General features: G+C 44.3%; 1 protein-coding gene across 2 annotated transcripts in view; it reads left to right on the top strand.

The window, feature by feature from the left end:
* The first annotated feature begins 748 nt into the window (after window positions 1–748).
* The window catches only part of gabbr1b (gamma-aminobutyric acid (GABA) B receptor, 1b), an 83,967-nt gene continuing 72,090 nt past the window's right edge, over window positions 749–12,625 (top strand). For both annotated transcript variants that reach the window (XM_079287944.1, XM_079287943.1), the window contains exons 1-3: window positions 749–1,815; window positions 11,143–11,277; window positions 12,330–12,500. In XM_079287944.1, coding sequence (XP_079144070.1) covers window positions 1,555–1,815; window positions 11,143–11,277; window positions 12,330–12,500 — 567 coding nt within the window. In that variant the 5' untranslated portion in view covers window positions 749–1,554. The remainder of the gene's footprint in view (window positions 1,816–11,142; window positions 11,278–12,329; window positions 12,501–12,625) is intronic.

Raw genomic sequence — 12,625 nt, 5'->3', positions numbered from 1 at the left:
TACCACAGCCCTGCTCAGTTCAATGGAATGCAATGGTTTTAATGGGATCAATTGCACCTCTGCGTGTCTTCAAACCAAAATGTCTGCTCTGAAAAAGTTATTTTGGGGCCGTTGGTTTATTTTTGCATTGGGGCCCTCAGTGGTAATCGGACACGGGTCCCTGTATGATTTAATTGGAATGAATGAATGAGTTTCAGTGGACAATTCTTGCTCCCACAACTGCCTTAATGAGGCTTTGGTACAAGAGAATTGTAATTGTAATTAAATTGCGGACATTACAGAACAACTGAGTAATGCACGAGCTAAGCTCATAGGAAGGGAAGTGGACCAGCTGAAACCAATAGTCCTCAAGGGGAAGTTACTTTGACGCGTAGCCTAAGTACCATTTGTCCGTGAAGGCTGGCGGTGTGGTGGATCATGGAGAGACGGGGAGAGGGACGGGGAGAGGGACGGGGACGGGGAGAGGGACGGGGAGAGGGACGGGGACGGGGAGAGGGACGGGGAGAGGGGGGCTTGTTGTCGGAGGAGCCGGAAAGCTACGGAGGAAAGCTACGTGAGAGGGGCTGTGTTAAGGGATTGCAAATTCAAAGTGGTTTGTGAAACGGAGAGACTGCACATCCCTCCCTCCCTCCCTCCTCCTCCTCTCTCTCTCACCCGCTGCTGCTGCAGTCAGCCTCTAACGCACAGACCTGCGCGCTGATCACGGCTCCCGTCGTCCTTCTCTTTTCTCCGGAGGGGCTCACCGCATTCCAGCAACACGGTGGCGAATTTTTCCATCGTGAGATCGACCTTGCTTCAAAATTGACCGCTCTCCCATTAGACGTCACGGATTACTGAGAGCGGACGTTTCCGGTGCTTTGTGGTGCTCCCGCACGGCACGTTATGCGCGTTGTAGGGAGCCTTTCGGCAGGAGAGCCGTGAGCATGTAGGCGGGTTGAGGAGGACGGGCACATACACGTCGACAGGATCCGGATTCAATAAAACTCTTGCTGTTTCCTCATGAGCTCCGTGTCGATGTTTCCATAAAGAGGAGTCATAACGATCTATTATCCCTCGGGCCGAATATCACGGGGCTTCTGACTTTACTTTCAGCACCTTGGAAGGCGGAAGGACTTTGAAGTCTGCATGGTTTAATCCCGGATCTCGCTTTGATATTCAAGTTCAGTTACCCAACAGCAGCCCGCTCTTATGTGACTGAGCTGTCTCTGATCACTGGTGTGGTGTGGCATGGCAGAGACCATATATTATCACTACATAATCATCTCCACGGTGGTATTTTAGCTGCAGAACAGCAGATGGGTCAGATTGTTTGATATGAATCGCATTCATTTGTCAGCTGTTAGATTCTATGTTTGTAACAAAAATGCAGTCAAATTAAACTTCATGTAAATTAGTATTGTAAACGTGCTCCCATCTCTGAGGAGAAGCAACTTGTGCCGCTCATGGGAAGTGCTTCCTCCTGACCCACCGACACTAAACCCTGCAGACTCCAGGTTGAACAGTACAGGAGGAATAGAGTGATTTAGCTGACTGAGCCTTCAGATTCCAGCAGCTATGGCTCGGCTCTGCCAAAGCCTCCTCCGCAGGGCCGTAGTCCGCTACTCTCTGACCCTTACCCTCACTGTCCTCCTCTCCTGCTCCTGCCCGGCTCTAGGCAAGAAGAAGCTCTACATCGGAGCGCTCTTCCCCATGAGTGGAGGCTGGCCTGGTGGACAAGCCTGCCTCCCCGCCGCTCAGATGGCTCTGGACCTGGTGAACAAGAGGGCCGACATACTGCCGGACTACGAGCTGGAGCTGATACACTATGACAGTATGGTGAGTAACTAACCAACTATGGGCTGCTACACACTCTATTTGACCCACAGTATAGACACCGTTCTTCCATCTTGGACTACGTTGTAACATTAGTTGATTAGAATCCGAATACTCTGTGGACTCTGCAACAACCATTAGCACCATTTAAGTGTTATTTTATGTAGGAATCTAAAAATGAGAAGACTAATGCTTTATCGAGAAGTTAAAAGCCCAACCTTTGGGTTGCCAGGTTGTGAAAACCCCCTTTTACTTGTTACAGCATTTGACCACGATGATTTCTGGGCTGCAGACGATCTGGACCCACAAGTGATTAACACGCAGCTGCAGACTTGATGATTAAAGACTTTCATTTATAATGAAAGACCTGAAGGTTAATTAGAAAGTGTGAGACCCACGAGTATTTATTAATGGCTTACCAACATTCTAACAAGAATACGGGATAACTACAAGTAAAGGATGTTTCACTACCAAGCAACCCAACATGTTTATGTGTTAATGACTTTAAACTGATCTAAAAAAAGAGTGAGTCATTAACAATTGCTACAACAGTCAGTTCCATAAAAGGGCCCACACGTGAGGATGAATTATAGATCTCCTAATGTACTGATCATATTCATATCTTCATATCAGCCCTCAGTAGGTCGAGCGAGTTCTCCTTTAACACAAGGTTGTTGGTTTGACGCCCTGCTGCTCGTGTCTGCACGTCAAAGTGTCTTTGAGCGACACACTGAACCCAAGTTGCCCCCGATGGCGGTCTTTGCATGTCAGCTCATCGGTGTATGAAAGTGTGTGTGAATGAGAGGCACATTGTAAAACTATGTGCCGGCTAAGGTTAAAAGGTGCGATATAAATGCAGTCCACTCGTCAGCAGACTGGTTCACTGTGGCTGATTTATTTATATCTCCACACTGTGATTACTTTTTCCACATCGTGTAAGGCCATCATTAGGATCATTGGCAGTGTGTGTTGTATGTTGTAAACTGCAGCATTAAAATGGGTCGCAGCCCCAGAGAAACATTGTGAGGACAGTATAGTGCTTAACCACTGTGTGTGTGTTTGTTTAAGAACAGCAGCTATACAGTCTGCTCACATTCAAACAGTACTACTGCTAATGGCTCCCAGTCTGCTCACCCAAGGAACTTTCCTGCTCGTCTATTTCTGTTGCCTTTCACTCAACCTGAACTCCAAACATTAAGAAAGCAACATCTTTAATTCAAAATCTGAGCAGGGAATGCAGTGGCAGAGGAAAGACAATAAGAAACAGAAAGTCAGACAGAAGAGTAGAGAAGTGAAAATGTGAAGGTCAGGATGACGGATAAGCACAAAGTGAACACATGTTTAAGTAGCTTCAGCTTTTCCTCTTCAATCCAACAGGACTCTGATGTAAAGGATAAAAGAAAGTATTTTCGTTTCACAGTTTTGTAGTATCTTCTAACATGAGTATCAAATGTAAATCAAATGATCACTAGCAGATTTTTTACTTATTATTTAACTTTTAATTGATTTAATTTATTCAATGAAATCACCTATTTATCCCAATTTACATAAAATCAGTCGCTGCTTTTTTATTGAACTAAAACGCAATTTCCACTTTCACACATTAAAAAAGTGAATCCAAATTCAGACAGCCAACAGTCTGGCTTTAAGAGTTTGATGTTGTTTGCAAGTTATTTCAAAGTAATTAGAGTCATAGCTAAATTATAATTGGCTGCATACATAAGTTGGGAAACTGAACTTTGGAAAAAATAGTTTGTTTTTACAAAGGCTTCCTAAGGTCCTCTCACCAATTACAAAAGAGGCAGCATGGATTAGTCCGCCCTCTGCTCTAGGGTTCTCTAGAAGCAGCTATGAGCCAAGGGAAATCTGAAATATTTTCGACTACTATTTACTGCTTACTTTCCCAGTAAGATAGCGTGACATGTTTGGTGTCAACAGATGAATTGCAATCTCAAGATGCATATGATACCACTTCTAAACACACGGATGCTAATGTCAGTCAGATGATCCACCATCCTTTTCAGAGGGTTAAAAGTATGTATACAAACCAAGAACTGAGGAGAGCATACGTTTTAGATCATGGTGATCAATGAGGCAGACAGAGTGTGATTAACCCAGGACCTCAAGTGGGAGCTGAACATCAGCTCCATCACCAAGAAGGCCCAGCAGAGGATGTACTTCCTGAGGCAGCTGAAGAAATTCAACCTGCCAAAGACAATGATGGTGCATTTCTACACAGCCATCATTGAGTCCATCCTCTGCTCCTCCATCACGGTCTGGTACGCTGCAGCCACTGCCAAGGACTGCAGCGCATCATTCGCTCTGCTGAGAGGGTGATTGGCTGCAATCTGCCGTCCCTCCAGGACTTGCTCGCTTCAAAGACCCTGAAGCGAGCAAGAAGGATTGTAGCTGACCCCCCTCACCCTGGACATGAACTGTTCAAGCCCCTTCTCTCTGGCAGGAGGCTGCGGTCCATCAGGACCAAGACCTCACGCCACATGAACAGTTTCTTCCCGTCTGCAGCCGGGCTCATTAACAGAGCCCGGGACCCCCACTGACTCTGACTCTGACACCCCCAGGACAATTTCCTACCGGTCACTCCGCTGCACATCCCTTCTATGTTTCTTATTTGAATACACTCGACACTTTTACATTACACACATCACTTGTTTATAGTCCTGTTATCTGTTCGTTTGTGCACTTTATTTTATATTTAACTTCATTTTATATTTTACTGTAAATTTTAATATGCTTCTACTTTTTGCACTGTGTTGATTGTTAAATGTTATGCACCACCTGTCATGTCAACATACCATGGCAATAAACAGTTCTGATTCTGAAAGTGACTGTATATATAATTTTGTACTTGTATAGTCTTCCGACCACTCAAAGCTCTTCAACACTACATGTCATCATTCACCCATTCACACCCATTCACACACTGATGACAGGGCTACCATGCAAGGTACCACCTGCCCATCAGGACTAACTAACATTCATACAACATTCACACACTGCAGGCATAGGAGCAATTTGGGGTTAAGTGTCTTGTCCAAGGACACGTCGACATGGACATGGAGCCGGGGATCGGACCTCTGATTGAAGGACGACCCGCTCTACCATATGTATCCTTTGGAGTCATTATGTTGACATGGAACCTGCAGTAGCAGTTGTTACGATTGTTAACAATTATTCGAAGAGTTGCTATTTCTGGATATCCACTGGATGTAGCTTTTCATGGATGTAGCTAGGAAGCTAGCTGGCTATGCAGAAGATGACGCCCAGTCTGCAACTTTCTGACTGGTCGAATGTTTCTGCAACTGGAGCAAACGGGCACCAATGAGCACAACACCAGACCTACAGTGTATGAGTCACTGAACTAATGGTGTGTGTGTGAGACGCAGGCTCTACAGAAGCCTGGCGATCAGTTCTTTGACAACATGAGCTTTCAAAGCAACATGAGGCATGATAACTTAGTGTATGACAATAAACTGCTGTCACACGCTGAATCTAACCAAGGATGGACATCCATACATACTGCCTTCCGAGTCAAATCAAATGATCATGCAGCGTTTGTGACATGATTTAGGGTTAGGGTTGATTACATTACATACACCAACATATCAGGGATTAAAGGATGTCTTTGTCCAACATCATCTTCTTTGACTGTTCAGTACACATGTTTGTTACTCCTCTCCTGCACTTTGGTAAATACATGTTTAAGCTTTGTGAATAGCTTGTAACACAACTTGTATCTGTTTAAGCTTGGAAGGCCTGGGTCTCTATTTCTAAACATCTGTGAGACGGAGCTCTATTGAAGCTTTCATCTTCTGTATCAATGTGTGCAGAGATGGTTATAGTATTCATTTTTAATTGGTGTGGTTTTACATTTCCTTTTTTGAAGTCATTCACTGCATCATAATTTCTCTCATTTCTCTTTTTCTCACCCGAGTCTCTCCACACACTTCATACCAACATGGCATGACAACAGTAACTAAGACAACTACAGTTCAAATAAACACAGATTTGGCTCCCAGAAAAAGGCAAGATCATGCACCTAGTATCATTGCACAAACAGGAGCAGATGGCTGGATGAGTTGTGCTCGTCTGTGTGAGAACGCCGTATTGAGAGCAGTTAGCCAAATCTAAGAAGTGCTGGCCGGAGCACTCATCGATCACAGCCCTCCACACCACTCCACCAGGCCAGCTGCACATCACACTGAACAGGATTTGACCGATCTCCTGCTGATCACAGTCCAGCACGGCCTCATCAGTTAGTAAGCAGAGCATTTCTTAAGCTTTCTTCTGAGATCTGGTGAAACGATGATGCGATGTCCTGCAGCGCTGAAAGTTGAAGGCAGGTCCCAGAGGTTCAGAGTGGGGTGGGGGGCGGGGGGGGGCCTACAGTTTCATTTGAATGTGTTGTTGATTCAGGACTGAAGTGGGCAGCTTTCTCCAAGCTGCTTGTTACTTAGTCGGTTGACTCGGTGTCATTAGGTGAAGAGAGTTGATCCAGCGCATGCCTCAGCAGCCTCCTTTAACTCCAAACAAATGGATTTTACCCTCACAGAAAGGATGTAGAGCTTGTTGCTAGGAAACAGCATGTTTATATCCTGTCTGCTATTGATGTTGGCAAACACTACAGCAAAAAATTAAGTCAAGCTAATTGTAAAGGACCTCTGAGAATGTGTAGTGTATTTAAATAGATGTTCCTTTTTTATGTCTTTTATTTTGGACGTTTTGTCACTGCAGTCGGTGCATTTCCTGTTGCGCTTTTATTCTGAAGGTATAAAAACCGGAAGTAAGAGGCCGCAAGGAAGCCTTTAGAAAAGTCACTAAAGGGACAGAAAAAGTGATTTAACAAGGAAGATGGATACGGTTTTATTGTTTTAGCACCTGGCCGATATAGGCACAAGTTCTTAAGGTGTGTTCAAGGTGTGTTCAAGGAGTGATTCATTAAAGACTTATGGACCATCAGTTCAAGACTACAGACCATTATTCAGCCGGGATGCTACATGGTTTTAAATGTTTGTTTTAACTGCCATGACCCCCTGACAGAGTTGTTCCAAACATGTCGAAATCCAGTGAGCCATTAGATATAGCAGCATTATCTTCCTATGTTTTAAAACATCAATTTGTCCCACAAAGGAAAGCTTGATTTTACACTCAAAGCAGATTGTTGAACATGAAGATATTCTGTCGTCAAACTGCAAAGGCCTTATTTTAAGGGCTTCATTATTTTGAATGGAAATTTTTTTAACTTTGCAGTTGCTGTAATGTGTGTACGTACTGTTGAAAGTGGAGGGAAAACACGATATGAACACCGATAACAAGCTCATTAAAACAAGTTGTTAAGAACAGAATTCATTATGGAATACACTGTTCATATAACAATATTCAACCCGAGTCCTGAGACAGCATGTCTCTGCGTAATATTTACCCACCAATCAAGCCTCATTATATTGACCGACACAACTGTTTTCCTCGCTTTCCATTTACTGCCAATAGTCGATTAAGAATCAATAAGCTCTTTAACTGATAACGGTGAAGGTGTGGTGGCCATTAATCATTTCATGATCATGTTTGGAAGATTGAATGTTATGTCATCATGTCATTAACATTTGTCATTGCCACAAAGCAATGATTATGCAAATATATGTATGATCAGATGTTACATTAGAATAGAGTTGACATTCCTCAACCTCACTCACATTTTGTCACTTCATTCATGATGCAGATACACCATGCATCAAATATGATACAAATATATGTCAAACATGGATTCAAACATAGATTTGTGAAATGACAGGCAGAGCCATCTCCAAATGAAACACTTTTTTACTCCATGCTTCATGTAGTTTTTGTGTGTAACATCGCTGCAGTGACCGTATATGTGCTGTCAGGCGCACAGAGGGCAATGGACTGTGCACTGTGCTCCACACTCTTTCTTCTCCAGTCTCCTCACCACCACAGATAGTCTTATTGATAGCGGTCAGTTTCAAGCGGAGACGGTGGGCTTCTTAGGAAACAATTACCAATGTCCAGACCTCAGTGACCTCATAGCTAATGATTAAACCAGAAGCACTTTTCTCCACGCCGGTCAACAAGCAATTCTGATCCTCAGCCCCTCTGTGGTGTGCAATAGAAGATAATGCAAATGTTATATGAGAAGTTTGCTCAAATATTGGTAAAATATTGGTAATATATACACCCTTGATGTGCTGTTGGCGTGGGGCTCCTCTCTTGGCTCACTTTCTGATTCCACTACTGCTGATTACCCACTACTGGTGTTCACACACCTGCCGTGAGTTCCTTACCCAGTGTCAGTTAGCTTTTTGTGCCTCGTAATTGAGTCTGCTAAGATAGCATATGAAGCTTAAGCAGAAGTTCAGTCAGGAAGACTATCTTTACACTCCTTTTCATTCATAATCTCTGTCTCTTTCTCCCTGTGATTACTCTATCAGCTGATTGTGAGCGTTCACTTTACATTAATTAGATTCTGCACAGTTTCCTTAAGCCAATCACATCATTGCTGTCAAACTTTAAAAACAATTCTCATTCCTGCTGCTGTCAGTTGTCATTTCAGCACAATCGGATGTGACCCTCCTCCACCCCAGTAACCTCCATTCAGTATCACAGTCACAGTCACGCTCCTCATTCATCATCGGATTGCAGCAACTCTCTTCATCACCACCAGTGTCTGAACTCCAGGGGGATTAGGCCTTATCTGACATCAGCATCACTACCCCTCTATTATCCTACTTCAGGATGTCGTCCAATCGCCAAAGACTTTGCACTATTCAATTGTTATGCATGTGTAATAAATTATTGGTAAATTCTAATGAAGTCTCTCCTGATTGAAATATAGTAAATCTGTTGAAGGAAGCCCCATTAGCTTGTATAAAGCCCTCTATGAGCAAGGTTCCCTCGCAACCCATTCATTTTGAGTCTTTTCAGCAAAACTTAGGCTTGTTTATGACAATCCTATACAAAGTCAGTCAGTCAGTGTCATGTGGGAGATTGTGCTGAATGCTTAGCTATAATCAGCATAACAAATCTGATGTTGGTGTTATTTTAAAGATGCTGGGCTGGGTGGGGAGCCGTGAAGCGGTATCTTCTGTGGATCTGATGGCTCTCTATGTAAACTGGTGAGGGTCCAGGCTGACGTTGATGAGGCAGATGTTGTTTTTGATGAGCTGAAAAAGCAGTTTCTCAAAACACTTCATCAGAATGTGGCAGAGTTTAACAGTGCAGTCGTCATTGAGAAGTCTCTTCTCAATGACGACTGCACTGTTAAACTCTGCCAGACTGCAGACTTTTTAGGTACAGGAACGATGGTGTTTGTCTTGAAGCAGGTGGGAAGTCTCCTGTAGCAGATATGTTGAAAAAAACACATGACATCAGTTAGCTGGTTGGTACATGTTGTCAGGTCCAGCAGCTTTACACATATTTACTCTCATCAGGGTTTTCCTCACATCCTCTGAGGACACTGACAACGGCCGGTCCTCTGAGGATACGGACAGTGGCCGGTCCTCTGGGGACACTGACAGTGAGCGGTCCTCTGGGGACACTGACAGTGAGCGGTCCTCTGAGGATACTGACAGTGAGCGGTCCTCTGAGGATACTGACAGTGAGCGGTCCTCTGAGGATTCTGACAACGGCCGGTCCTCTGAGGACACTGACAGTGAGCGGTCCTCTGGGGACACTGACAGTGGCCGGTCCCCTGAGGATACTGACAGTGGCCGGTCCTCTGAGGATACTGACAGTGGCCGGTCCTCTGGGGATACTGACAGTGGCCGGTCCTCTGGGGACACTGACAGTGAGCGGTCCTCTGGGGACACTGACAGTGAGCGGTCCTCTGAGGATACTGACAGTGAGCGGCCCTCTTAGGATACTGACAGTGAGCGGTCCTCTGAGGATTCTGACAACGGCCGGTCCTCTGAGGACACTGACAGTGAGCGGTCCTCTGAGGATACTGACAACGGCTGGTCCTCTGAGGACACTGACAGTGAGCGGCCCTCTGGGGACACTGACAGTGGCCGGTCCCCTGAGGACACTGACAGTGGCCGGTCCCCTGAGGATACTGACAGTGGCCGGGCCTCTGGAGGCGGGGCAGACTTGACAGCTGACTCTTTGCTGAGGAGATCAAAGCGAGCATAGTTTGTTCAGCTCATCTGACAAGGTGGCCTCACACGTGATGGGGATGCTCCTGCTTTGTCTTTTTGATCACCAACATCAACACATTTGCCTATATATGAAGTCACTGTTGATGTATATTCCTCCAGATTGATGTCATTCTCCTGAATGTTTGCATCTCTGAACATATGCCAGTCTGTACATCCAAAACAGTCCTGTAGAGCTGTTGTAGCTTCATCTGTCCACACTTTAACTGTTGTTTCTGATGGTTTGGCCTGTTAATCAGCTGGGCGTATGTAGGTAGCAGGAGCTGGGAAATATTATTTGATTGTCCAAAGTGGGGCGGATGAGGGCTTTGTAGCTGCCAGGAATAGTCGTGTGAACATGGTCCAGTGTATTTTTCCCTCTGATGGAGATGTGGACATATTGGTGGAATTCATGTCAAAATCAAGCTACGGTTTATTTGATGGAAATCACACTTTGAGTTGGAGACATTGAGTTTGTAAAACAAATCCTGTTTTTCATGTAGCCTGGTTCTAGACCACATGTCTGATTTGTTTGGTGATTCCAATAGCTCTCACGGTTGTTTCCCCAGTTGAAGAAACAATTGACCAATCAGAACTTTGTAGGCTGGATAAAGAATAAAGCCATCATCTTCCTATACAGCGGTTAGCTACCTACTGTAGTTACATTCATGAACATGGCCACAAAAGAGTGTGTGGAAGGATGTACAGGTTCTTGTAAGTCCAATTGGGGAAATACGTGTTGCATATTTCCTTGATTGTCATGAAAAAGGTTCACAGCTCCGAGCACCTGCGACTCTGAGCACTTACTGACTGAAAATGACAGTGAGTGGCAAGTCTGTCTGATTACCAGGCTTATCCAAAATAAATCAATCAAATTAAAATACAAACATACGTGAAACATACAGTCTTGGACTTTATATCCCAATCGGCTTCATTTCTTGAACAGTATATTTCTCTGTTTTTTCTTTTCATATTATAATTTTAGAACTTGCTTTAGCTACAAGTAATGTGTTTACACTCATAAAAATGCCTTTTCATTGTGAAACCTGTGGTCATCCTGCATAGTCCACATACCTGTGTTATTTATCTGATGACACTTTTGTAGGATGTTGGGCACAGTGTGTTTCTTATGCTGACTTTCCTGCTGTCTGTGTCTGTGTGTCCAAAGTGTGATCCAGGTGAGGCCACCAAGCTGCTGTATGACCTTCTGTATACGGAGCCCATTAAAATTGTGCTGATGCCAGGCTGCAGCTCTGTGTCCACCCTGGTGGCAGAAGCTTCTCGCATGTGGAACCTCATCGTGGTGAGGACTTTCACCTTTCTGTCTGTGAAACAGAGTTGAACCCTGTCACTGCTTACCAAGAGAGCCAATCGCGCCTCGCCAAACACGCCGCGATTGACACGAATTGTGGCCAAATGCCCCAAACGCGTGAGTTGAAATGTTTCAACTCCGTTGAGATGCTCCCGCTGTCGTCACTGGCTTCCTGCCGTTGTTGAATCAGGAAACAAATCATGTATCCGTCTGTGTTCACCCAGAGCTCTACGATACCTCATATTAGTAGAGACCGGACCAAACTATGTGTATAAATGTGTGTGTGTGTAAACCATATGGTACAAACAATGAAAAAGACGCTGACGTATTTACGCCGAGATGACGTTATTTTGAGTGTTGTTGGAGCTGCTACAATGTTAGCTTAGAATAGCACCACTCGATCGAGCTCCAAAACATGAATTCAAACTTCTTACAAATCGGCATCAGTGTGTAGTTATATCGGTGTACCTTCTGGTCCGTTTATCACAGCAAAATCGGTTTATTTTGTGCTCTTGCAGCTGTAGTAAACCAGCCGACGTGTGGCTTGCTCAACACAGTGAATACAGCTCGAGGTTCTTCATGTCCTCTTTTATAATAGCGGTTCCAAAGAAACCAGACATACACACGTTGAACGACTTCAGGCCAGTGGCGCTTACCTCAGTTGCTATGACTGGAACACTTGGACATTAGCAGAACCTATGTGCACATGCTCTTTCTGGATTACAGCTCTGCCTTCAATTTAATCAGACTTGTGTTACTTTGAAAACTAATCTAAAAGTTAGGGGTTTGCATGTTGGTCGGTGCCACTCACTGACCCCAGCATCACTAGTGAACGCAGTCACGCATCACTAGTGAACGCAGTCATGCATTCTTAACACTCAACTTGTGTTTTTCATCAAGACAAATCTCATGTTTGACTAAAATGAAAAATTGTTGGTTTTGGCTAGACTATTTGACAGAGACTAAGACTAAATAAAGAAATGCAGTTTAAGTCATCAGAAGACACTGCATGGCTTTAATGTTTCTGTCTCACTGTGTCTCAGTTGTCGTACGGCTCCAGCTCCCCGGCTCTATCCAACCGCCAGCGTTTTCCCACCTTCTTTCGCACTCACCCGTCTGCCACACTGCACAACCCCACTCGAGTGCAGCTCTTTCAGAAGTGGAAATGGACCAAGATTGCCACCATTCAGCAAACAACAGAAGTTTTTACATCAGTGAGTTGTGTATTTATTTATCTAAAATAGTTAAGAGCACAAAAGCTATACAAGAGTTTTAAATGACAAGACACCAGTTGTTGTCATTTAAAGGTACTTTCACAAACTTTGTTTGAATTTCCAAA

This window comes from Melanostigma gelatinosum (assembly GCF_949748355.1).
Source record: "Melanostigma gelatinosum genome assembly, chromosome: 17".
In the NCBI taxonomy this organism is placed as follows: Eukaryota; Metazoa; Chordata; class Actinopteri; order Perciformes; family Zoarcidae; genus Melanostigma; species Melanostigma gelatinosum.
The sequence above is the reverse complement of the archived record's forward strand: the minus strand, read 5'-3'. Positions and strand labels throughout refer to the sequence as shown.